Source organism: Manacus vitellinus, unplaced genomic scaffold (assembly GCF_001715985.3).
Source record: "Manacus vitellinus isolate BGI_N305 unplaced genomic scaffold, ASM171598v3 scaffold_3_pilon, whole genome shotgun sequence".
NCBI lineage: Eukaryota > Metazoa > Chordata > Aves > Passeriformes > Pipridae > Manacus > Manacus vitellinus.
Window position 1 is genome coordinate 682,750 of NW_021940535.1, and position 25,023 is coordinate 707,772.

Here is a 25,023-nt window from a genome sequence, read left to right on the forward strand (position 1 = left end):
TAGGAGTGGGATTCAACTCTAGAATCTGATATACATTTTTAAATGCCTACACAGCAAGTGATTGCTTTATGATCTACATGTCACTGCTCCTATTGTAGTCAAAGGATGTAGAAAACTGTTCAGCAGACCAAATGCAAGTGTTTAATTTAGACTGGGTTGGAGACCTCTCTAGGCCCTACTGTTGACTACATCATCACTGGAACTGTAGCTACAATACAAACACCGAAATGTTACATATCTGAATCTATAAATTAACTTTATTCTAGACATGTAGCTGAGAATCTCTTAGCAACAAGACCTATGATTTATTTGACCTGTTTTTAGTATTTACAGCAATTTGCAAAGCCCGGGCTCTGTTTTCTTGTGTACATTTCCCAAATTACTTCAAATATGAGTTCTGCTTTAAATACGCACTTACAAGTTCCAGGGGTAACATTCTCAGTTGTAACAAGCATATGTGGAAGTAGCTTCCTGAACCATAAACATGGGTTATAAGCATCTCTCTGCCTTTCGCATTCTGACCCAAGCACAACATTAGCACTTCACAGACATTTTTATTATTCTAATTAGGCATCTGACGGCATTCAGATTCTTGACCTTTGAACTGCTTTCTGTGATAATCTGAAAGACAAGCCTCTTTTATCTTCAAAATCATGGTCCAAATCAGGGCACACACTTCTAGAAAATGATAGACCGAATTCTTACCTGACTCAGACAGTGTTTCACTGGTTTCATGAGAAGTAAAAATAATGTGAGAAAATCAATGCCTAATGGAATGATACTACTGCAGTACTACTAAAATGCCAGAGTAGTGGACTCCCCATTCAGCTTCTTTTTGGATTTGTTTCCTTGCAATCTTCAGTAGGCTTCTATTTCCAGAAATACAAAAGATGGCACTGCTTAGCAAATGAAACATCTAGCTTCAGTAGTACGGAGTAGCCATCGTCATACAGTGCATTAGATTTTCTCCTCCATTTAACTCAAAACAGAAAAACAAGTGCTTCATGGGTAAAGTGTCCCCTTCACTCCCTTTTCCTCTCAGCAATCTGTGAAGTTCTCAGTTTTATGCAAGAGATCAAGTGAACACAAACTCTGAGGAGCTACATAACCAAATGAAAAATTTCACAGCTGTTTCCTCTGGAAATATTCATGGTTCTGGGTTATTCAACTTCCCTTGTTAAGTGGGGCAAACTATGAACTATCTTTCATCAAATCCCAGCCCGTGTTCTTTCAAGAGGAGTTTCTAATTACATAGCAGTCTGGCGGTAACAGTGACTAGACAGACCCAAGAGACTGCCTCCTCTCCTCAAGGCCATATCCCTTCAGAGATGTGAAACAACAAGATAAAAGAAAGAACTCTCATCTTGATAACAGAAGAAGAGCACTCCTTCATTTTGCACACTGGTGCCTTTGCAGCCCTGACAGCTGGCAGGCTGCAGGTTTTATAATTTCCTGTTAAGCAAATGACAGATAACATAGCATTGGCCTTTTTTTGGCTGTTGTTGCTTGGAAAAGTTTAATGGATGCAGTAAGATTGACTTGAACAACCTTCTGGCTTCATTAACATACCATCCAGTTTAATGATTAAGTTTGACTGCATCATACTAGGTCAGCCTTCCATACACTTATAAATTACACAGGCTACCCAGAAAACTTTTCCCATGGACTCCTTGCCTTGTTCCGTGATTAGGATGGAGAAGCTAACTTAATGAGTAAATATTTTGGTTTTCATTCACTGCTCACTGTTTGGCTTCAGGCTTTATTTGCAGTGGTCTGTTTTGGAGGGAGAGAAAATCATTTCTTCATGGGGTTTCCTATCATGGCCAGCTCTCTAACACTCTCTCTCACTCTGTAAGGACTAAATAAACTCAATTTTCACACTGTTCCAGCAGTCTTAAGGGTAGGTGCTGTCTTATCTTACAAATACAGAAGAGCAGTGCAAATCAGGGCTTACAGAAATTGTGGATGCCACTTCTCACTCATGTTAGGTAATAACGCTTTTTGTGAGCAATGCTTCTCTATAACAACACAACTCAGCTGAGAACTCAGCTTATTGCATGAGTTTCAAGTTTACATAGAAAACACAGACAAAGGGGTTGGAAGTTTCCCTTCCAACAAGACACTGTGAAGGTTTATCTGGAAAACTTTGTTTTCTTTTTGAAACATTTCATAGCATTTTATACTCTCAGTCAATCATATATATAGCCAGATAATTAGTCAAATAGCTGTATTATTACTGTATAACAAATATTGACCTGGTTATGAGAAATATGAAGCTCAGGCTGACTCACATCTGTTTCTCAAAGTCCTTTATCACAGAAAGAATAGTTCCTGATAATTATAACACGAGCAATGAAGCAGTCAAGTTCTAACTCCATTATAAGGAGCACAATGGGGAAACAACCACTCAGATTCTGCAGTGTAATACTGTCAAACATAACCACTGCGTTATGTGATTGGGGGAATAAGCAGAGGTGTAACAAATTGGCCTTACTTCTGGACATAAGTGTTTTTAAGTTTAAATATTATGTGTGGTTTCAACTGAGTAGGAAGCTGCTAATGATCATATTAATATAGTGCCTAGAAGCAGTGACTTGGGAATGTTGCAATTTGCAAATATGCAAAGAAAATATCACAAAAGAGGGCTACTTGCACAATCCACTTCATGCTACACTAAGCCGCAAAAGTTAGGTATTACGCATTTACCTACTATATCCTCTCCGGTATACAGACTTTATAACTAACTCCTCCCATTAGTTATTTGGAAATTTTCTGGCCTGCTCCAAAGGTAGAGGCTTACATCAGGTACTGGGAAAATTTTCTAAATTTGTACAGTTTTTTATTATCATCATGGATCCTGACTTAAAACACATACTTATACCTCAATAATTCCAACTTGCACTTTTCATGAGTAGGGATACTTTCCCAAATGACAGTCTAGATAAACATCTGGATGTTTTGTTCCACACAACAGGGCAATTATATAGAATGGACCTGCAATTTAAGAGCTTCTTACTTTTGGGAGATATCATTGAACATATGTCTGTTCATAGCTGGTAATCTGCTTCCTATACATTTAGCTAGCAAAGCTGGGTAACATAAACACCTCCCAAGTCAGGAACCTAAAATAAAGTCTCACCTCTCTGATGATGTTTGAAATGGCTTCTTCCAATCATTCTTCATAATCTCGGTCTAAGCCCTTCAGTTGTGCTATCAACAACTTGTGGGTTTCCCTAAGGTTTGGAGAGCAGAATTTTTATTTTGCTCCTACCCTTTTCTCTCCCCATCTCACAATTCTCTAAAGGCCTTCACTGAGGCTTCAAGGATATGAAGATGCACCAATTAATTTAACAGCTACCTCCTGAGCGTACTAATGTACTTTCTTTCCACAGCAACTGAGGTCACCAAAGAATGTGGGTCACATGTGCAGTGCAATTATGGATGCCTGAACTCATACAAGGTTAGGGATTTTTTTCAAATAAAAAGTCTGGCTCAGACTGAGTTTCTCTATGGCTGAGAGCAAGTACAGCTGAAAGTAGTTTAATCTTGGAGGCCCCCTCATGTGCATACAGCTTGGTTCTTCTAACACAAAATTCCATGAATACCACACTTTCCTCTAAAATGGTGCTTTCTTGGTTATTTTAAAACTGCAACAACACAAAGAGGACTAGTGGTATTACTGACTGGAAACTGACCAGCACTGTACAATAATTTAAGTAAAAATCATCTGAAATGACTGAAATGATGGGTCTGATCTACTTCAGATATCTCTTAAAAGCTGCTCTGATTATCATCCTCAAAAGCCTTTTGGGCCTTGTTTTTCTTTGGATAATTAGCAGTCTGATGTCTCCTTTGTCTCAGTACTCTCTGGTAGCTGAGCAGACAGTATTTCCTCCATGTTTCTGAGCAAGACCTTGCCAGGCACAGACCTTCCCCAAGTTCGTCAGCCCACTGCCAAAGGCACCATCAACTCACATTTGGATATCTCAGTATCTCACAAAATGAGCCTGCAGTTTTGGGGCTTGGTGTTCCCTCTTTTGTTCATCTGTTTCAAGAGTTTCAAATGCACAGAGTTTTCAAACACCCACTGCCATAAGTGCCCAACTTTCTCAACACTGCACAACCAGGGATCAGACAGGGAGAACTGTGCACAGTGTTGGGAGGCGCTGCTTCTCTGAGGCCAGCTTCCCAGGCAGTGGCTGTGACACACAGTGGTGGCACCAGGCCACCTGGGAGGGCCACAAGGCCTCTCATAAGCTATGAGTGTGCATTCCAAGCTGGGAAAAAAAAATCCTGTTACTGATAGTAGCTTTGAAGATGGACTGCAGTGGTTGGAACAGGTAGCCATAGCTTTAAAAGCTTTTAAAAGGAAAAATTCTCATTGCATTTCAAGGAGTTTCTGCTCTCAGAGTGAAAATCCCATGAGTTTTATTCCATTTTTTAGAAACACAGATTACTTGGCAACTTCAAGCAAACACCTTGTGTTCAGAAACTCTTCTGTGTACAGCTCTCCGCTAGCCAAAGCAAAGTATGTAATGGAATCACTCATAAGGAAGGAAAAGATGTTCATGATGGAAATAAATTAAAATGGCTTTACTCTTTAACATAACAGTTCTGGATCTTGAGCTTCACACATTTCATCTGTTGTAAATAATTTCCAAACACAGGTGGAATGCGAAGTAACAATGTGAATAATGTGAAGGCCAAGTCAACGATAAATCAGCATCAATAGCAACTATAATGTGAAAATTATTGTTATTCATTAACTGCTATTCCTAGATTTCCTAGACTCAATACAGACTTGCTCAGCTAGACATCGTCATGAAACTAGCATCTATCTAACGTCTTGAATGCAATGATTGAAGAATATTGGCTATCCAATCAAATTATACAATGAAACAAAAAGATTTTCTGTGTGCATCGCATAGGTCTGTTTTTAAAAGCATCACAGAGACTGAAAGTTTTCCTTTACTTTCCAACACATAGATATTCCCCTAGCAAACCAAATCAGCAAATATGAATATTACACTTCATAAATTTTACAAATTGCTGTTTCACCAGCAAAGACCCTTGTCATCCCAGTGCTTAATGAGTCAGCAAAACCACATACCTGAGTATGCTGACGTGCACACAACCAAATGCACATATGAAGATGTGGGGCAGTGGGGCATTCTGTATTCTGCTAATGAATTGATCCTTTAATTCATTATGAGAAAATAAATTTGAAAGGGCATTGGGGAACCTCAACAGTTGTTTCATAAAAAGAACTAGAGAGGAAAAAAAAGTTTTCTCTAGGAAGAAATTTCCTGTCCTATTCCATGACCTCATTAGTAAATGCTGTAGGCACACTCCACCCCAAACTCAACAAGTCAGGCTTCAAACATCTTGGATTTGCTCCTTATTTTGTGAAAACAACTCTTTCTATATAACTAATTAAAGCCTCTTGCCTCTTCCCTCTCCTTCCTCAATTGAAGTTATTTACAGATCATGAGTTCACTGATCCCAGTCAACATGGCAAATCTTTGAGCAAAAAAGGAAAGACAAAAACTTTTCTGTTTACTGGATATTCCCAACACACTCTCTCATAAACATTTATCTCAACTGATGAAAAGCTAGTGCAGCAAATTTCTAGAGCACAGCAACTCAGAAGCTGAAGAGGCAACAGAAATTGTTCACTCAGCTCAAGTGATTAAACCCCAAAACAAGTTTCAGAACCAACCAACAAAGCTTCTTTTATCTTTTAAGGGACCTGCAGGGAAGGGGGTGAAACCATAAGGAATAAGGGAGATCTGGTGCCACCCTGAGAAGTTCCACCTCCTTTACTGACACATTAGTTCCCATTTTAACAGACCAATTAGACTTTATCAATTTTCACTGTACTACACCAGCTAAATCTTTCTTTTCCCTGCTTGCTGACAACAGCTGAAATTATTTTTTTCAACATATAGGAAATAATCCAGGGAACATCACCAAGATACACTGTCCCCACTGAGCTGTTAGGTCAGCTGACCCTCACTGATTGTGAGGTTGGCCACATTTCAACTATGCCGCTTGGCTAGGCCTAACTCTATGACCCTTTTCCATATGTGTTAATGTACAGCTACACATACTCTGCCAGCAAAGCGGGAGCTTAAAGGCCAGATTTCCAACTACCCACACAACAACACTCATCCACTGTTGCACAACCTGGGTGTTATTGATAACATAAGGAATGCCATTTAAATGTGGACACAGTGGGCCATATGACTAAGTCGCATAGAGCTTTTAATTTGGGACAAACTGATAGCATCCCCCAAGTAGAGAACAGTTGCCTAACAGTTGTGGATGACCAGTATCTCCACTGGAGTTGTCCAGGTGAGTAATGGCTGGAGACAGCAGACTTTCCCTGTGATGTCTGTAATACGTCTCATAAAAATTTGGAATAGAGAGCCTTATATATTCCTTCCACAGACAGCGGGACAAAAGCAGTCATAGAGGAAAATAATTCTCATCAGAGCAAATCTGTATTTTCTGGAATCTGTCTCTTAATGACAAGTTTGCATTTCTGAGGCCAGCCCACCCCCACAGCAGCAATTACCACCTGAGAGGTAACATCTCAGCTGACACCATCAGTCTGGGAACTCATGCTGGGGCTCTGCAGATACCTTCACATCCCAGGGAAGTTTCATTAGCTCAGGCTTGACACTCATGCCTCTTTTCCAAGTGCAGGGGGCTGCTGGTCCTGTCAGGATAAACGCAGGCTCCTGGAGGCCTCTCTAGCCTCTGAACATAACCCAAACCAAATGTCTTCCCGGGGTCAAAAAACTCACTCCACCTTTTTCCTCCCATCCCTATGAGCCTCTAATGTTTTCTAGATCCCACAGGAGAGGAATCATCTGCGCTGAAAAGCTGCAAGGAGGCCAGCACCTATCTTGACTGTAGGCACTGGAAACCTCTCAAGACACTTGTCATGCCATTTTCTGGGCATTTTGCTGTCTGAGGCTTTGGAGGAGCACATAAGGGCTGGAGAGCTTTTCTCAATCACTTTCTGCCAGCACTCCTCCTTGTTTTTAACACTTGTCTTGGGCTGAGAGTGGCTTTGGGATGGGAATTGTCTGCTTCCATGGAAGAACGATAGAGGAAATGTTGGAAGAAGGTCAGTACCAGCTCCAAAGCCAGTTCATTCATTTTCTACCAAAAAAGGAAGAGCATTCTTTTCATGGGAAGAATTCATATGAAATCCTCTGTCCCTTGCAGTATTTAGGCAAAACTCACCTTGAGCAGGTTGTGGTCACTTGCACTTGAATCCCTCTCTGGTTTCTCCCTCTTGCAAATTGACTTCCTCTTTCATCCTTCCTTCCTTTAAAGGATGCTAAGCAATGATGAGATACTTCTAATAAGACAACTTCATTTAAGACTGTATTATTATAATTTGTCTCTTGAAAGTGGCCCTTCTTGTTTGCTGTGTCACTTCTCTTCTTTAGAGAACCAAGAAAAGTGAGAACAAAAGCGCTGCCTGCTTGTAGGATGGAGCAGTTACTGACACTCCACAACTAAAAAGCTATTAAAAATATAAAGTAGTGAAGCATCAAGCTTGGAATATAAGAAAGTTTTACAAACTCAAGTTACTGACTGAATAGTTTAACATAATTAATGTCTTTTATCATGAAGAAATTACTAGCATTCTAAGCCTGTATGAATTCATGTTTTATAAAAGCAAACAAAAGCCATTCCAATGATTCAGTTTTCACCTGTCTTTTATAATCCTCACTAAAGAATCAGGGTCATAACTCCTATTAAGATACAAGTGCCTTTGAGGTACTGGAGCATGTTCAGAGAAGGGTAGCGAAGCTGGTGAAGGGTGTCTAGAGAATAAATCATATAAGGTGCAGTTGAGAGAGCTGGGATTGTTTAGCCTGGAGAAAAGGAGGCTCAGGAGAGACCTTATTGCTCTCTACAACTATCTGAAAGTAGGTTGTAGCAAGGTGAGGGTCAGCTTCTTCTCCAAGGCAACTACTGACAGGACAAGAAGAAATAGCCTCAAGTTGTGCCAGGTTGGACATCAGGAAGAATCTCTTCACTGAAAGGGTGGATAAGCATTGGATGGGCTGCCCAGGGAAGTGTTCAAGAAACTACTGGATATGGCAGTTAGTGCTATCGTTTAGTTGACATGGTAGTGTTCAGACAAAGGTTGGACTCGATCTTGAAGGTCTTTTCCAACTTTAAAGATTCTATGATTCTAAGTACTTTCTATAGTAGAGAAATGCAATTATTGCTTGGAATAGAAAGACAAATAATTCCTTGCTTAAAACTTTCATGATTGTATCAGAGCAGGTAAGCTACATCAGGTACCTTTGCAGATATCCAACCTTGCAGATATTTCCAAAATATATGTTGCTCCTGTTGCTATACTCCTTGCCTTATAAATACATATGGATAGCTTCATTGTTGCAGCCTCACCAAAAAAAACAAACAAAAAAGGACAAAAATTAAAGGGAGTAATAACAAAGCTAAGACTTAAAAGTCTTGAATCAGAGCCAACACAACTGGAAACACCAATAATTAAACTTTCTCAAGTAACATATACATGCTGAAAATGACCCAAACACAGTCTCTTTACATCAGGTATTTGTTTTTATAGACACAATTTACTTCCGCATAAGTTTTCCATCTTAATATTGGAAAATATGGCATCAGTTTTAACACAAATGCTAATCACACAAATAATTTCATATTCTTATTTTCAAGGACCAGTGTCATGAGTTGCACAAACCAGACATGGTGTGAAGCACCCCTTCCTTTTGTTCGCTTCCTACAATAGACAGCAGGAGAGCAGAAAAATTTCACTGCCACTCCTAATCCACTCAGCTGATTTACAAGACACCTTCCCAAGCTACTGAGCTAGGCAGCCATCTTGGAAAAAAACTTATTTTGTTGTCATCATTTGAAATAATGTTTTCATTTATTCCAAGATACATAAAGCTCTCCCTTCCAAAGGCATGAGATGTCATTTCCTGGCATGATGTGGGCAACAGTCTTTTGCATTCAACAACAGGACAAGTAAATAGGAACAAAATAACTGGGAAGCAAGCTGGCTAGATGAACTCCTTCATCTCACTGCACATACATGTATACATGTGCTCATGCACACACATATCTCACACTACTAAATCGTGGTTGAATGCGTATTAACAGAGAGATTGTTTTTTAATTATTACGGTAATTACTGTGGTGGTTTGACCCTGGCTGAATGACAGTTGCCCACCAAAGCCACTCTATCACTGCCCTTCTCAACTGGACAGGGGAGAGAAAATATAATGTAAGGTCCATGAGATAAGGACAAGGAGAGATCACTCATTGATTATCATCACAGGAAAAACAGACTCAACTCGGGGAAATTAACTGAATTTATTACCAATCAAAATCAGAGCAGGATAATGAGAAGTGAAACAAATTTTAACAAAACCTTTCCCCCACCCCTCCCTCCTTCCTGGGCTCTACCTCCTTCTCCTGGAGAGGCACAGGGAGACAGAAAATGGGGGTTACAGTCAGTTCATCACATTGTTTCTGCTGTTCTGTCCTCTTCAGGTAGAGGAGTCCTTCTTCTGCTCCAGTATGAGATCCCTCCAACAGGAGACAGTTCTTCATGAACTGCTCCAGTGTAGATACCTTCCATAGGAGTCCCTTCCTTCAAGAACAGGCTGCTCCAGTGTAGGTCCCCAAGAGGGTCACAAGTCCTACCAGGAAAGGTGCTCTAGCATGGGCTCCTTTCTCCATGAGTCTGCAGGTCCCTGCCAGGAGCCTGCCCCAGCACGGACTTCCCATGAGTTCACAGACTTCTTTTGGGCATCCACCTGCTCTGACGTGGGGCTCCTCTACGGGCTATAGGTGGATCTCTGCACCCCCCTGGACCTCCACGAGCTGCAGGAGGACAACGTCCTTCACCATGTTCATCATGGGCTACAGGGGAATCTCAGCTCTGCTGCCTGGATCACCTCCTCCCCTTCCTTCTTTGCTGACCTTGGTGTCTGCATAGTTGTTTCCCTCACATATTCTTGCACCTCTCTTCTCTGGCCACAACTACATTTGCACAATAACTTTTTTTCTTTCTTAAATACATTAATACAGAGGTGTTACTACCACCTCTGACTGACTCAGCCTTGGCCAGCAGTGGGTCTGTCTTGGAGCCAGCTGGCATTCGCTCTATGAGAAAATGGGGGAAGCTTTCCAACAGATTCTGACAGAAGCCACTCCTATAGCCCCACCTACTACCAGAACCTTGCTACACAAACCCAATATAGTTATATGCATTTTTATTCTACAACAAAAACATATCTTCAAAACACCAAAAACTAAAAGCAGAAACAAAAGATAAGTGGCACTTATCTTTTGGATAATATATGCCCACATATACTGTAAGACAATCTTTTGTGTATAAGGCTTCAATTATAATAAATATTGGTGTATTCAACTGCAACACAGCTATTTGATCTTACTGTTACAAGATAATATAAATTAAGAAATGCGTAAATTCAAAACAAATTCAGAAAATAAATTCAAGTGTCATCAACTACACATAGTTTGATGAAAAAGTAAACTAAAAACCTCACAAATAATTGAAAAAAAACCCAAACTCACAATTAAAACCAAACTGGATGAGAAAACACAATCAATAAAATCCAGCCTTACCCTGCCCTCCTGCTCTTCCGTCCTTCCCTGTTAGTAATTTTCAAGTGTAAATAATAACATTAAGTAACAACAATAATAATGAGCTTGGCACTGGGTATTTTCCTGGAATTAAAAAACCTTAGCTCAACATACAATTCCCAACAACCAAAGCCAAATCTGAAACCCCAGGAAATGCCTTTTACAAACACACACAGGTTTGGGGGTTTTGGTCTTTCAGAAACTCAAACACAGTGTGCATTAGGATATTTTCCTGGAAAAACCTTATCAGATCATAAATACCCTGTAACCCAGGAACAATGCAGAAATGCAGAGGTGTAATCCATTACCTACAGCACTGGGATATTGAAACAGGTTTATTTAACATATATATATCCTGTTTTTAAAAGGCAAGCTTAGCAATCCACTGTAAGGCTTTAAGAGGTGCCACACTACTTTATAGAGCAGCTTTTTAGTTCACTCCTCCTTTTCCCTTGCTCAGTGGAAAGCACTGTTTCTGCAGATTGTTATGGCCAAAAGTCAAGTGCAAGTTTTCTGGCCTCCTCCCAAACGCAGGCTGCAAAAGCGCTGCTGGCTGGGAATGCGCCGGGCTCGGCATCCCCTGCAGCCTGACTGGGTGGGGAGTTGCAATGAAGAGAAGGCCCCCTGCTTGTCCTCAGAGCCTGCAATGAAGCCAGTTGAAATGCTTCTCACTCGTCCTCCCTGCTATGCTCAATACCTCTGGTTTTGATGAAATGCCACAGGAAGCTCTCTCACAAAAACCAGATTTGGGGCCTTCTTCAGACAGGGTTTAATGCACCTGCTTCTGCTAAAAGGAACACAGACTAATGTTAAACCCAGGGAAAGGAAAGCTTGTGATTTCTTAAGAAGCTCTGTCCCCCCCTCGGATTTTCAGCTAAACACTCTTCACATGAGCTAAACACTCATGTTTTTGGCTGTGCAGCTGGTTTTTTTAAGTCTTTCTATAGCAAAACTGTGGTTGACTTCAGAGAGGCTACAACTTAAGTATGCCTACAGGACCATGTTTTGTGCTTAATAAGATTAATTAAAGAGGGTTTTGTTTTTATCTTATCAGGTTCACAGGAGAAATCCAAACAACCAGGTGAAAGAGAGCAATTGGCACTATTTCCAGCCACAGAGCACTATGACTATAACATCCCACAGGACTAAGCAATGCAAATACATACATATATACACACACATATATAATATATATGTTTATATATACTATGAAGATATATATATTTGTTTAAAATTCTATTGGATTTTCCTCTCAGGGTGTCATTTATCTTCTGACAGCTGCCTGTTTTAAAAGTCACTAAAAGAAACTTCTGAAAAGGGAACTGACCTTTCATACCAGAAACTCAATAAACTTTAAGCTTCAAGTTACAACAAAAACAAATCCCCGTTTCTTGTTGCAACGAAAGCCACCGAAAGCTGTGCAAATAAATTCTTATTTAAGTCTTTTGTAGAAGATATCAAAGGTTGGACAATTTTAAGTTTCATCCTAAGAACACAGGAGACGAACCCTCTCCCACAGATTTCTCACCTCAAACATTGGCAAGTCTCTATCCACTGAGTTTAAGTGCAAAACTTGATAATGGAGAGAGACACTGGGACACAGGAAAGGCACTGGTGATTTTTCCATAGGGACAGCATAACCTTCAATTAAGTACATCCAAGATCAAGTGTATTGAGCTCACTGTATACTGGGCTCTACCCTCTGTGAAGGGTTTTTACCTTTCTTCTAGTAATGCAGTTTATCAAGATAACAGCCTAGATTGCGGTGGTTGGATCTCAGCAACAGAGGCAGATGAATCCCTTTTCCAAAGCCCTCTCCCATTACTTGGCACTACTGCAACCATGGCAGTGGCTCCCAGCTCTGTGCAGCTCCTGAAAATCTGCAGAGAGAAGCAGCTTGCCTGGTGGGTCATGCAGGGACTGAAACAGAATGGGCAACTGCTGCCTGTGGCTCAGGGAGTCCTTCTACACCCCTTGAAGAAGTATCATAAGTTCAGGACTTTGGATTTCCTTTTCTCTTCCCACCTGGACAGAAGCCAGGACCTCTGCTGGTGCCCAGCCATGGTGAAATACCACCTTGGGTGGTACACCACCAGGTAGGTCAGGATTCACTATAAACAGGCTTTGCCATAGCATAAGCTGCCTTCTAAAACTCTACAGAAAGTACATCTTACATGACTGTATTCATCCATACAACTGGAACTGTGTTCCAGTTAATCAGTGTGTGTAAAATATTTAAAATGTAAGCACAGAAGAAAAAAAAATGACTACAGCAATCTTTTAAAAGAGCATGCGTCAAGCTTTGGTTTTTTTCCAGTGCAAAGGAATGGAAACTCTCCCACTGACTTCAGCAGGAGCTGGGCCAGACCCTGAAAATCTTCATATAAAATTTCCATTAAGGAGAAGTTGTGCATTGGCATAAGGCATTTCTGTTTTATCCCCTGCCTTTTTCCTCCTGATAAATTGCACACTTGCAGCACATAATGTCTGAAAATGAAGCTCATAATAAAAAGATAATTCTCTGAGGCTTGCAACTGTGTAGTCAAAATTGAACACTAAAAGAATTAACATGTATAAGAAATTATATGGGGTTTTTTATTATACAATGAGTTAAGAGGTTTATAATAATTTACACCTATAATAAAACAGGACAAATAATGGCACAATTTCATTGGTTCAATAGACCAAATAAATCCTACAGTTCGCAACAGTTGTATTGCTGTTTTAAATATTGCTCTTATTGTGTTTTGCACAGCTAAACAAAGCTCCAGCAAAGAAACAAATGACTGTGAAAAGCAGGAACAAACAGACAGAATGTACAGCTCCCATTTTGCACAATTATTTTCACATTATTCCTACTCAGACAGCTATCACAGCCAGCAGTTTTTTGCAAAAAGCTTGTATTACAACACCGTTATCTTATAACGAACTTCTGCTAATGAAAACATCCAAGTATTTCAATCTAAATGAAAACAGACTAAAACTCAAAATCACTTCATTCCATGTGGGTGAAATTAAAAGCACTCTTGACCTCCGATTTAGTGGTGTGCCCTGGCCGCAGCCCAAACTTGCACCAGGACATGAGCAAAGAACAGGTTTGTATCTTGGTTTCAACAAGGAGTAAGTCTAGGAGTCCAGTTCAGGAGACGACCAGGACTGCTGAGTGCAGTGTGGTATCACTCAAACTAGAGGTACCCTTTGTATTTCAGTGCCATTTGACATCTTAGCAGTTTCCAAACCAGTCTCCCTCCACCTCTTAATACCTCAAACAAACTGTCTTTCATTAGTGCACCACAAATAACAGGTATGTGTCTTATACAGAAATACAAAGGGTGTAATCTACACACATCAAACCATACAAGAAAAAATCTCATTAAATAGCCTGAAAGAAATTCAAGTCCAGCATAACCAAAATCAACCTCCAAATGACTCAACAGTGTGCACCAGGCCACCCCCTGTACGTACATCTTGTAATTAAATTGGCTTAAAGTTAAAAGAATTGTTCACAGTGAGACTGGCCTTTCTTACCTTTTGCCACATTTTGATGAAGAAGAGTTCCCCAGAAAAATTGAAGAAAACATTGGTGTCATAGGCATCATCCCCAATGTTAGAGATGAAAATGTTAAGCGAGATGTTCCTCACTGCTCCCAGGGCCAGGTAGGCAGTTCTGTCATCAACACTGTAGGCAGAAACAGTTACACTGGTTTAACTCCAGTCAACTTTCACATATGCCATACTGGGAATGAACAGCTCCTGACTCCTGGTTCTGACTTTTGGAACGGTAAGAAAACCCTGTGATCCTCATGTGGAACTATTTCACTGACCTATTTTTAGTGATAACAAATTAGTTGAAAACTGTAAAGTAAGTGAACAAAGAAAATGTAACAAACAAGATATTATGCCTGCATTCAAATACACAAGTTTGTCTCTCAAAGGTTCATATTTATTGTAACATTCTAGCAACCCTGTGAAAAATCTTCTTTGAGTTATGCTATGGACAGAAAAAATGGAAATGAGGATCAAATAAAATCCAGAAACTGGTGTAAATGAAAAGAATGTGTAGAAATTGCAACAAATGTTCACTAAATGTGACTAATCTTTCTTCAGATGTTTATGCTGGATCTAACATGGTGGAGTCACCTTCTACAAGGGGAATACCAAGGGGATGGTTCAATTAAACTAACTGCTATACATCGCAAATCAACACATTATTGCAATATGGTATCACAGATTAAGAACAAACACAGACATGCACACATAGAGGCTAATATAAATATTCATAGTACATTTATTATTTGTTATTTCATCCTTCTAGGCTGTCCAGAAGATGAGCTAACAAGTAGGAATAAAGGCTAAAGACAAATCACAAGAAAATACAGTATCAATGCACAGAACTGCAGGTCTTGGATGTGACAGTACAGTAAAAGATAATATGATATCCCAGGTATTTATGTAAAAATTAGCAAAAATAGCCAAACACGAAATTTGCTACAGTTATCATAACTGGAATCTAAGACCATTCATACATTCTGGAGAAAGAGAGACAGTGTCACAGAGAAAACACTGAGTGGCTAGTCAGAAAAGGGCGAAGACCTCCAGTTGCACAGCAGGGAGATGCTCTCCATTATTTCTTCTAGGGTACAGTCATCCCAAAAGTATGAAGGAACCACATTTCATTCATCTCAACAAGGCATGTCAAACAATTTAAGAAACATAATCCAGCAATGAGTTTTTGTTTATATTTTATTGTATGAGAACTACAAAGCTGCCAACATTCTCAACATGACCCTCATAACCTTGCTCACATACAGGAAGAGAGGTTAAAAACAAAAACAAAATCAAAAAAGAAAAAGAAAAGTAAAGGAAGACAAGAAGGGGGAAAATATATTAAATAAATCAGTTAATTGCACAGAACAGTACCATCTCATAACAAAGAAAAAATGAAGAGAGTAAAAGAACTCAGTAGACTGTAAATGTATATATACATTATATAGAGGCAAACACATTTGTACACACATACATACAGACACATGAAGGATATCAAGCTATCAGTGTTTGCATGGAAAGAAAAAAAGTTTGAAATTCAGAAGAACTAAGTACTTGCAGCTTTGATTCACATGGCCTAGACTTGCAGGTAGCAAGCAATTCTGAAATTCAGGCTCCAAATTTTCTCACTACAGTGGTAATACACATCAAATGTAAATACAAATATTTAATCTTTTCCTCATAAGTTATTAAGAAAAGAAAACAAATTTCAGGATAAAACAAATATCGCTTTTGCATGCTTTAATGCTCTTTGTTAATGTCCAAACCACAGCATTGCACTATGGTCAGCAAGAGAAGAAAGACCAACTGAGAAAGACAAACTGAAAAGACCTGCAATTTTCATTTCTCCATCCTCCAAGATGCTGGTGTTTTTATTAACCTGGGTCAGTAGAGGCATAATCTGCATTCCAAATGGTATGCAGGGACATTTTTCTCTATTTCCTGCACCAGGGTGAATTTTTTCAAAAATTGAGAAAGCATTCAGCACTTTTTCTCAGCCTGTGCAGTCCATAGATAGGGCAAGGAATGTGACAGGGTTGTACTTATCCTGTTAGTCTGGGTCACTGACTTTCCCTTTTATATTAGGAACCTTTCTTTCCTTACCACAAATCATCATCTATATGGATAAATCACCACTACTGTTCAGTGGACAGTGGAAGATACAACTGTGGTAAGTTAAAATGGGTAATGCTTAAAACAACTCAAGTTCAATCTGTCCTCCACCTCCATCAGATGAAATTAAAGAAACCCACCTTTTGCTTGTAAATCAGTAAAAGCTGAGTCAACAAACACTGGTGCTATGACAGAGCCAAACAGATTTCTACCTTCACCAATCAGCATTGGTCTTTGCAGTTACTAAAGTATATATTAATTTTATCTTCACAGAATCTTTACATCCACCCTGAATACCTTTCTTCTGTTGGCTTTTTATCACAGGCTCCAGGGTTAACTGAATTTTAGGAGGAATTTTGCAAATACTTAAACCTCAAGGGCCAATGAAAGGCTGAAACCCTCAGCTGATCTGGGAATGCATTTGATATTTCAGTGCAAAACTGAGGGCAGTAGCCCCAAAACCAAATATAAAACAAATAAAATTTTTAAACAACCCCACTACAGTATACCATTTTACACACTATAGTATAAACTATAGTATTTTACATTGCTTGGTTATATTTCTTCTCATCACATGTGTGTTAAAGGTCAACTCTCTCTGCAAAGTTCACAGTCAATTTAGATTAAGTACTAAGCCAAAAGCTCAAGATACAATGGCTTATTGTGCATTAACTAGCTGCTGCCATCCCCTTCTTAGACTGAAGTTTATGCTAGTAAAGGTTCAGAGACCTCATGCAGCTGATGACCACAGCCTACCTGAGGTGCATTAAGCCAGCTGTGGCAAACAATCTCTGGGGCCATCAGATCATTTCATTAATGATCTTTTCCTCTACTTTTTAATCTATTTCTCAAGTAGAGACTTTGCAGTGTTCCCTCAGTAGTATATAAATGAGGTGATGGGAAAAATGTAAATGAGAATTTGAGGAGTGATCAACCAAGGTTCTGTGTCAGCAGAGCCCATTTTAGGAGTAATATCGTAACAATATTGCTCTCCATGAAGACTGAGTAACAATGTGCTAATGTTTCCCCTTAAGAAGGGAGTAAATGTCCCATATGGAAAAAGTGTTTACTGTGGTGAGCCCTGGGCCAAGGCAATGGAATTGCTTGTGCCAGTACCCTTCTGGCACAGAGCTACTGTCTCTAGCACTTCAGTTCCCATGTATATATTACAATTCAGAAATATGGCACAGAGCCTTATCTTTTCCATATTTTCAACACTTTAACATTAAAAATGAACGCATTTGAGTAGTAAACAAGGGGGAGGGGTTTGGGGTGGATGGAGACTGGGGGAAGACACAGATGACAGACCACTCTTCGTTATGGTATAGAAACAACAGTGATTTCTAGCTACAGCTAGTTACCATACAGTCAAAACTTCTCTGGAATTTGTCTTCTTTTCCCCAAATGTGGTTTCTTCACATAAATCCCCCTTAAATACACAACAGATACAACTCCCAGCCACCTGTATCTTCAAACTTTTAAGTAAAAAGGACAGAACAGGGCACAACATCCACACAAAAATACACTCATAATAACCCTACAGAAATTTGGTGTCTTTTATTATTATCAGTAATTTCAACTGCACTCAGATGTTCACAACCCTTTATAAACAGAACTAAAGAATCGATGGGGAAAAAACCATCTCTGTTTTCACACAATGTTTACTCCAGGGAGCAGCTTTTGGCTTGAATGGAGCTACTCTGGTTTATGAAACTGATATAAGCAAGACGAGGTACAACATCTACAGAAGCTTTAATCTAATCTTTCACCCTTGCAGGCACATACAGAAACTAACATCTTTAATAACCACAAGCTATCCTTGGAATCAATGGTACTGTCCCTCCATGTGTGTGTAAGACAGCATCCTAGGGTTGGAATGCAAACAAAAACTAGTTTAACTAGAGTGTAGTGGTTTGAACCAGGTTTTCCCCCTGAAGCTAAGAAAATGGTAAAACCCCAGGGGGTGGTAACCCCTGGAGGTTTTGAAGTTTTCTCCAATCTGCGCTCCTGCAAAATGTAAACATACCACAAGCAAACGGAAGAGAAGGTTAGTTGTAGTTTGGTGGTAGAAGTGGTAGCCATGTTCTCAGGCCACGAGGAGCAGAGGGCAGAAGCCCCCTGGGGGGGCTTTGGCCTCCCAGCCACCAGTGGGGGGGCTGCAGGAACTTGGAACAGTGCTAAACTGGACTATGTGTCTGTAGCTGTGAGCTGGGCAATGTTTCTTCACTGTGAGCAGCAGCAGCAGCAGTGGCAGCAGAAGCAACAGTGGCCGGAGAAGGTGTAGAGAGCCAGGAGAGATAATACCAAGCAGCAACAAAGGCATGCAGTACCAGAGAAAGAGCTCCTGCAAGTTGAGAGAGAGAGACAGAGAGAGAGACAGAGAGAGAGAGAGAGAGAGAGAGAGAGCAGCAGAGAGACAGAGTTTTGGGGGTAAGAACTGAACCAGACCCCCCAGACTCCTTGGAGACCCCTCACATCCTAGAACGGAGGGGTAAAGTGTGACATGCACTGCAGAGAGGAGCTGAGAAGCTCAGAGTGTCCTGGGAAGCTAGAATGGGATGGAGAGGAATGCAGAGGGGGGTGACCTTGGCCTTCCCCCCCCCTCGCCACTGCTGCCAAGGTGGCAGCCTGAGACAGAGCACAGGAGATCTGGTAGAATTCTTGAAGCAAAGGCTTTCAACTGAATGTTGCCCAAGATGTTCTGACTCAGGGGTGAACTCCCCTGAGGAAGGGACTTTCACGAAGATGCCCCTGCACTTTGTGATATGCCTGTGGTGAAGCGAGTTTTGTCCCTGCTGGCAGTCCACAGGTGAGGCCTTCGCTTGGAGTCGAAGGAGAGCCAAGAGGGGTCAAAGGAGACCCCCTTGTGTCTTGAAAGACCCTCGTTTGGAGACGACAGGCCAAGGGGCTTGGAGACCCCCTTGTGTGTATTGAGAAGAGATCCAGCTACAACAATCCAGTTATGAGCTGCATGCATATGAAGAGGACAGATGACTGCTGCCTTAGAGACATTGTTGCTCTGAAGAAAGGATCCGTCCTTCTTCCCTTCTGGACTTTTATTTGGAGGGGAGAAGAGATGTGATCCATTGTAAATACTTATGTCATGGTAGAGATAGTTGCGATCATGTGTATAATGTATTATAATACTTATTTGTACAGTCATTGTAATATATTCCCTTTCCCCATTTTGAGTCTGGTGTGTTTTGTCTGGAAAACCCATCTCACATCAGGTTGATATGTGGAAGGGGGCTTAGACTAGGGAATTAGATTTTGGGGATCTCAAACTATGACACAGAGTTAGAAAGAAATGCAAAAGACAAACTGTAGATGAAAGATGAATTGTAGATGAAAGTTGCATATATCAGCCTAACGTGAAAGAAAAAATCTCTCTATATTCCTTATTTGTTAAAATATTTGAAAAGCTCTGTTAAAATAGGTGATTCTTGACTATAGATCTGGCCCTGAAATTTGATGCTGAATCAGTAGCACTTCATAACATACTGTTTCCAGGAATTAGATAAATAATATAGTCATCATGCAAACCCATGTATTTACCATGGTAAAATATGCAATTTAAAAAGCATATTCAGCTAAGCATTGATGAGAGAGAAAAGGATCAGTGCCATTCCAGGAATCACTTTCAGAGGTCAATAAAAGGCAGTAAAGCTGAGATGAAATGTTAGAAATAGTACAGGTTTGTTATTTAAGGCAATTTGTTTTGCAGTAGCAGGTGTTATACACCAAGAGTAAGTTATGTCTAAATGTCAAACATGACAAGCAACATATACCCATATCAGCACATTTCCTCTACAGCTCATACAAAACCAGCAAGAGGAATTACCTAGAGGTCTGTGAAGAACCTCAGGCTTACCAGATTTTGCAATTTCAGGATGTAATACAGAAAAAGTTCACACAGCTGCATCACAAACGAGGATGGATATACGTATGTATATAAGCATATGCTTCTGACAGATAAAACCTCCATTTTGAATCGATGGTCTGAACACTTTCGGACTCTCTTCAGTACCAGCCGTACAGTTCAAGACTCAACAGTCCATCACACAACAACTGGGAAAGAATGAATTGGATATTGTCCCTGCTTTGGGAGGGACCTCATACAGCAGGTGAAAATTGGCAAGGCAGCTGGGGTTGATGGAATTCCACCTGAAGTCTGGAAACATGGGGGCCTCGCACTCCATACCAAATTTCACGAGTTTGTGGTGCGCTGTTGGGAACTAGGTGAACTACCATCAGACCTTCGTGATGCAATCATCATCACTTTGTATAAGAAGAAAGGAGTTAAATCAGACTGTTCAAATTACTGTGGTATTACTCTGCTCTCCATTGCTGGCAAACTCCTGGCAAGAATACTCTTGAACAGACTAATACCCGCTATAGCAGAAGAAATTCTACCTGAAAGTCAGTGTGGTTTCAGAGCCAACGGGAGTACCACAGACATGATATTTGTTCTCAGACAACTGCAAGAGAAGTGTAGGGAACAGAATAAAGGTCTCTATGTAACCTTTATTGATCTCACCAAGGTTTTCGATACTGTGAGCAGAAAAGGTCTGTGGCAGATTTTGGAACGTTTAGGTTGTCCCCTCAAGTTCCTTAAAATGATCATCTCACTCCACGAGGACCAACACGGCCAAGTCAGATATGGCAATGCACTTTCTGAGCCCTTTCTAATAACAGTGGTGTGAAACAAGGCTGTGTTCTTGCACCAACCCGATTCACAATCTTTTTCAGCATGATGCTCCAAAGGGCCACGGCAGATCTCGAGGATCAGGATGGTATCTACATTCCATATCGTACTGATGGAAGTCTATTCAACCTAAAGTGACTGAAGGCCCACACCAAGACCTTAAACCACCTTGTCCAGGAGCTGCTTTATGCTGATGACGCCACCCTTGTCGCCCACACAGAAGCAACTCTGCAGCGTTTAACATCCTGCTTTGCAGATGCTGCTGAGCTCTTTGGGCTGGAAGTCAACCTGAAGAAGACAGAAGTTCTCCATCAACCTGCACCTCAGGAAGTCTTTCATCATCCCCACATCACCATTGGCCAATCAGAACTCAAATCAGTCCAGCAGTTTAATTACCTTGGTAGCCTCATCTCCTCGGATGGTAAAACCGACGGAGAGATAGACAACAGGTTAGCAAAGGCATATAGTGCTTTTGGAAAACTCCATAAAAGAGTATGGTGTAATAAACACTTGAAGAAAAGTACAAAGATCAGTGTTTACAGAGCTATTGTGCTGTCCACTCTTTTATACGGTTCCGAATCATGGGTCATCTACCGCCACCACCTGCGTCTCCTAGAACGCTTCCATCAACGCTGCCTCTGTACAATCCTAAACATCCACTGGTCAGATTATGTGACCAATACATCTGTTTTTGAACAAGCAGCAGTCACAAGTATTGAGGCCATGTTGCTGAGAACACAGCTGCACTGGGCAGGGCACGTCTCCAGGATGAAGGACCACCGCCTAAGATCCTGCTTTATGGTGAACTTGCCACTGGTTGCCGCAAGAGAGGAGCCCCCAAAGAAAAGATACAAGGACTCCCTGAAACAACATCTCAGTCTTGGCCATATTGATCATCGTAACTGGTCTACTCTGGCCTCAAATCGGGAGGCCTGGAGACACACCATCTATAATGCTGCTGATTCCTTTGACAAAGCACGCAGGATCACTCTCGAGGAGAAAAGGCAGCGCAGAAAGAACCGTTTCTTGCAGAATATACCACCTAAGGAGTCTTTCTGTTGTGCCTTTTGCAATCGGACATGTCTCTCTCATATTGGCCTTATTAGCCACCAGCGTGCCTGTAACAAATGTGGATAGAGCCTTCCCCAAATCTTCGTTCGCAAAGCCTAGCCATGATAAGCATACACACGCACATATGTATCAGGCAAGATGTATTCTGCAAATAGAAAACAAAAGTGCATCTGCTTCTTATTGTGGTCTGTATATTATCAAGAACTTCCACCTCTGGAGACAGCTGATATATGACAGTGCTTCCTGAGGTTAAGCTTTTGTTTTGTTAGCTTTATACTGCAGTTGCTAGAGCAAGAAACCATATAGTGACTTCAACTATCTTAGGTCCAGAAAATACTGATGTTGAGATGTTCACAAGAAGGGCCAGGTTACACAATAGCTCAGCAATGAATTCAATTTGTATGAAAGAACATCTCTTTAGGAGTCTAGTTTAAAATAAACAACGCAATTCTACTCCAGTAGTCAAGTGATTCTTACAAAACAAAACCAGTATTTAAGAAGGGACAAGACTGGCTTGTACAGTATCCCTGAGTATAATCACCAGTGGTCTGCTATTAGAAAATAGAGACTGGGAATCTTGTTCTTGTACAAGATGTGGACTACTCTGGTTTGTTACCACACAGCACCTGATAGTTCTATTACCATCCATATGGGTTCTATCACCGTATGTTCAAAAGGAACAGGACTGTCCACTGTTATCAAACTGGACTTATTTATTTATTTAATGACAGATTTACAAAGCTCTGAGCACAACTAACCAAGAAACCAAGAAACTTTCTCCATCCCCATTTACCCTCAACAATGGAAAATATTCACTCATTCCTTGAGATGATGCTCTCACTGCAACTTGTACTACATCTTGATTAATTGCGGGCTTTGCTGAACAGCCCTTTCAGGAAACTGCAAATCCGATCCTGGATGAGCTACAATAGAGTTTTCCATGTGCCTCACAAACTCAGCATTCAATACTTTAACAACTGTCTGTAAGTGAAAGATAAATAAAAGTAAATATAAATGAGAAATCAGAATTCTACTTCCTAGATTCTCCAAAAAGACTAAATTCCAAACAGAATTACAAATATCCTAATACACATGAAATGGTAATAAGCAGTTTTTCATTGCATCCTTTGCAAAGTAGTAAATTACTTTTAAATAATATTAAACTATGCTATAATTTAGGAAACAAATTACAGTGTGAAACCTGGTATGGCTTTTTGAGAAAAAAGCAAACAATCTTCTCATATCCATCTTCCCAATGCTTTAACATTCTTCTCTCCCTGGAACTTCTTTGGTAGTTTAAAAGATCACCAGCTAGGACAGCACTGGGGTATGACCAGTGGGCACCACTTCAGTCATGGCTCTGTATGCAGAGCCCTAGGAGTTGGGAATATCAATGTCGGCACACACAATTTTATACACGCAGGGTTTTGACTGCCAAGATCACTCCTCTAGAACTAGAAATGCTTAGCATTGGTTTAACCATAGCATTTGCTAATTTTTCTTTGGTTGTTTTTTGTAAAGCATATATGAGCTCCATCTGTGCAGCTTTGCTACTTAGGGTAAATAGAAGGTCAAAAATAGTGTTGAAAGAAGTGATTGTTTAATGAAAGATAAAATAAGTGAAAACAAATGCTTCATCTACTATGAATGAAGAGGAAGGGAAAAACAAATAGTATCAGAGCACGTAATTAGCTTCACATGAAAGGATATTGTGTTTCATCATCATGACTGTTTTGTTAAGACACATTTCAGGGGCATAAAAACTCAATAGGCATACCGTGAAACATGAGGCCTCTCTGGAAACAAACCCCTGCTGTGTGATCAAAGAAAGGTAAGTACTGAGGCGCAAGCATAGTCAAAGTTATTGAACATTTTGCTTCCCACATTAAACCACAGTCTTTAAACCATCTTTTCTCCATGGCTTTGCAAAAGTCTGTGATCAGTGACAACCTTTACTAACGTTTTTTTATAAAACATTATTATGTTACTTAGATACATTCAAAAAGTTTTGCACTTTCTGATAAAAATTTTATTTTATTGCTCCTTCCTTCAGAACACACTGATTTTCTGCACTATTACAGCACTAACCTATGTTATGTGTCGTTATATCTTGTGCTGATGAAAAGCAAATTGGACAAAGCTGTCATAACACGTTGTTATCTATGATTTCTGAATTCCTTCATCTCAGGTTTTGTAATAATTTGACAAGTCAGTATGAAACTGTTGAGATTTATTTTTCAAGTCCAGGTGCCTAATATCTGATGACACACCCAGTGAACCACAGGGAGTCCTTCCACTGATTTTAATAGATCCAGGAGCATATTCATCCTTGTATCTATACACAGCACTTGCAAAACAAGCAGTTTTGCAGTTGCATAGCTAGTTCCTATGTGAAATTATTCACTCTTCACTAATACAAATAATATGCGTATAAACTCCAAACTTGTAAGCTCAAAGTCTGAGGGAATCACAGGGGAATGATGCACACTCTCCCTTGTCTTTTCAGAGAGACTTGGGCTAGCTACTTCAATACTACATCCCAGAACATCACATTTCATCATCATGGCTGGGCTTCGCGAACGAAGATTTGGGAAGGGCTCTACCCACGTTTGTTGCAAATGTGTTGGTGGCTAATAAGGCCAATATGAGATAGGCATGTCCGGTTGCAAAAGGCACAACAGAAAGACTCCTTAGGTGGTATCTTCTGCAAGACACGATTCTTTCTGCGTTGCCTTTTCTCCTCAAGAGTGATCCTGTGTGCTTTGTCAAAAGCATCAGCAGCATTATAGATGGTGTGTCTCCAGGCCTCCCGATTTGAGGCCAGAGTAGACCAGTTATGGTGATCAATATGGCCAAGGCTGAGATGTTGTTTCAGGGAGTCCTTGTATCTTTTCTTTGGGGCT

The 25,023-nt window shown here is 40.4% G+C and overlaps 1 protein-coding gene across 1 annotated transcript in view; it reads right to left on the minus strand.

Moving 5' to 3' along the window:
• The window catches only part of LOC103755396 (integrin alpha-9), a 121,127-nt gene that overhangs the window by 57,108 nt on the left and 38,996 nt on the right, over nt 1–25,023 (minus strand). Inside the window, exon 5 of the mRNA XM_018075097.1 lies at nt 14,215–14,365. Within this exon, the coding sequence (XP_017930586.1) occupies nt 14,215–14,365 (151 nt within the window). The remainder of the gene's footprint in view (nt 1–14,214; nt 14,366–25,023) is intronic.